Source organism: Beauveria bassiana (genome assembly GCF_000280675.1).
Source record: "Beauveria bassiana ARSEF 2860 unplaced genomic scaffold BBA_S00006, whole genome shotgun sequence".
In the NCBI taxonomy this organism is placed as follows: domain Eukaryota; kingdom Fungi; phylum Ascomycota; class Sordariomycetes; order Hypocreales; family Cordycipitaceae; genus Beauveria; species Beauveria bassiana.
Genome location: NW_007930841.1, coordinates 1 through 1,711, shown reverse-complemented (window position 1 = coordinate 1,711; position 1,711 = coordinate 1). Strand labels below are relative to the sequence as shown.

Sequence of the window (1,711 nt, the reverse complement as noted above, 5' to 3'; positions counted from 1 at the left end):
TTAATTATATACTCTAAATTTTAAAAAATATTTATCAGCTTCTTCTAGTGTGTAGCTGCGGTTAAGAACATAGCATCAATAATGAGCGGGTGGCAGTTTTTTTGGTCCCCCCTTTTTAGTTATGGGTGGGTACATCTGCTAGCACTCAATTGCGGGTAGCCTAGCCCATACCCTTGTCTGCATTTGACACTCGCTTTCCACGCGTCCCGAGAGTAGGGGAATACTCTGTAGAGAGCAGGAAATAGGGAGGATCATTCGGCGGAATGCGCGCGACCCGAGAGTATGCAAATAGGGAAAGAGCGTTCGGCGGATTGCGCGCGACCCGAATAAGACGTACATATAGTCGATGGAGCTGTTGCAACATCTGTGCTCCGGCGGCAAACTTATTTTTTGGCGTTGTGGAATTGCATTTGATCGAAGGCGACCGACTCTATCTTTGTGCTGCATTTGCATTCACGATGGCTGTGTCCAAAAAATCAACGCCAGACGAGGAAAAGGGTCCTCGCGGAGGCCAAACATCAGGGGACAACGTAGCCGCACAAAGAAAAGGGTCCTCTGCATCGAACAAGAATTATTATTCGGCTCAATCAAACATTGAGAAGTCTGGCAACCCTGAAGAGAAGCAAAAAGGTCGTCCAAGCGATTTCTTTGTAAGTCTGAATTTTATTAGATCACTCTAGTAGCCTTGCTGACCACTAGAAAAGAGGATATTCAAGCATGCGGACGGTCTTGATCGCCTACTATATGTCGTTGCTTTCACAGGAGCCGTCGTCGTTGGTGCCGCTCTTCCGCTCATGACTATCGTGTTTGGTCAGTCAACGAGTTCTTTCAACGCCTATGTAACCAGCAAGGACAGCGCGGCACAGTTCGAAGACAATGTTAAGCACCTTATCCTCTACTTTGTTTATTTGTTTGTTGGTCGGTTTGTCATTGGATATATTGGAACGTTGTGCATCTGCATTGCAGCAGCCAGGACAACCAATGCCCTCCGAAAGGCCTTTCTGGAAAGTCTGCTCAGGCAAGACATTGCTCATTTCGACCTGCATGATGGCGGTTCAACTGCCACTCAAGTGACAACAAGTACGACCATCTCATCTTTCGTTGATCCAAGCTTACTAACATACTACTATAGACGGTCATCTGATCAATCAAGGTATTGCCGAAAAACTATATACATTTGTCATGGGACTCTCTTTATTCTTCTCGTCATACATTGTTGCACTTTCTATCCAGTGGAAACTTGCTCTTATTACTATGAGTATTGTTCCCGCCATGGTTTTGACTGTAGGAGCATGTGTGTCTCTTGACGCTCCCATCGAAGCTCGAATTGTAAGTCTATAAATGTGGAATTTGTCGCCGCTAGCAGGTGCTTACCTCGATCAATTAGGTCCAAACCTATTCACGTGCTGCAAATCTCGCCCAAGATGCGCTGAGCTCCATCAAAACTATTCATGCCTTTGGGGCAGAGCCAAGACTTGTTAAGTGGTACAACGAGTACCTAGAAACAGCACACAGAGACGGAGACAAGAAGTCGTTCATTCTGGGAGTACTCTTCGCGAGTCAGCCATTCTTAGTCATGGCTGGAACTGCACTCGCATTCTGGGAAGGCTATCGGCTATTCCAGCGTGGCCAGGTTAGCAACGTTGGCACTGTCTTTACTGCAGTCCTCAGCGTGACGCTCGGCGCGACCTCCGTTCTGCTCTTTTGCCCA

General features: G+C 47.0%; 1 protein-coding gene across 1 annotated transcript; it reads left to right on the top strand.

Annotated features, from left to right (window-relative positions):
* Positions 1-458: 458 nt before the first annotated feature.
* Positions 459-1,638, top strand: BBA_02745 (multidrug resistance protein 3; the record flags this gene model as incomplete). Its single annotated transcript, XM_008597842.1, has 5 exons — positions 459-650; positions 705-1,080; positions 1,133-1,329; positions 1,388-1,559; positions 1,625-1,638. The coding sequence occupies 5 exons, from the start codon at positions 459-461 to the stop codon at positions 1,636-1,638; spliced, it is 951 nt and encodes a 316-aa protein (XP_008596064.1).
* Positions 1,639-1,711: the final 73 nt, after the last annotated feature.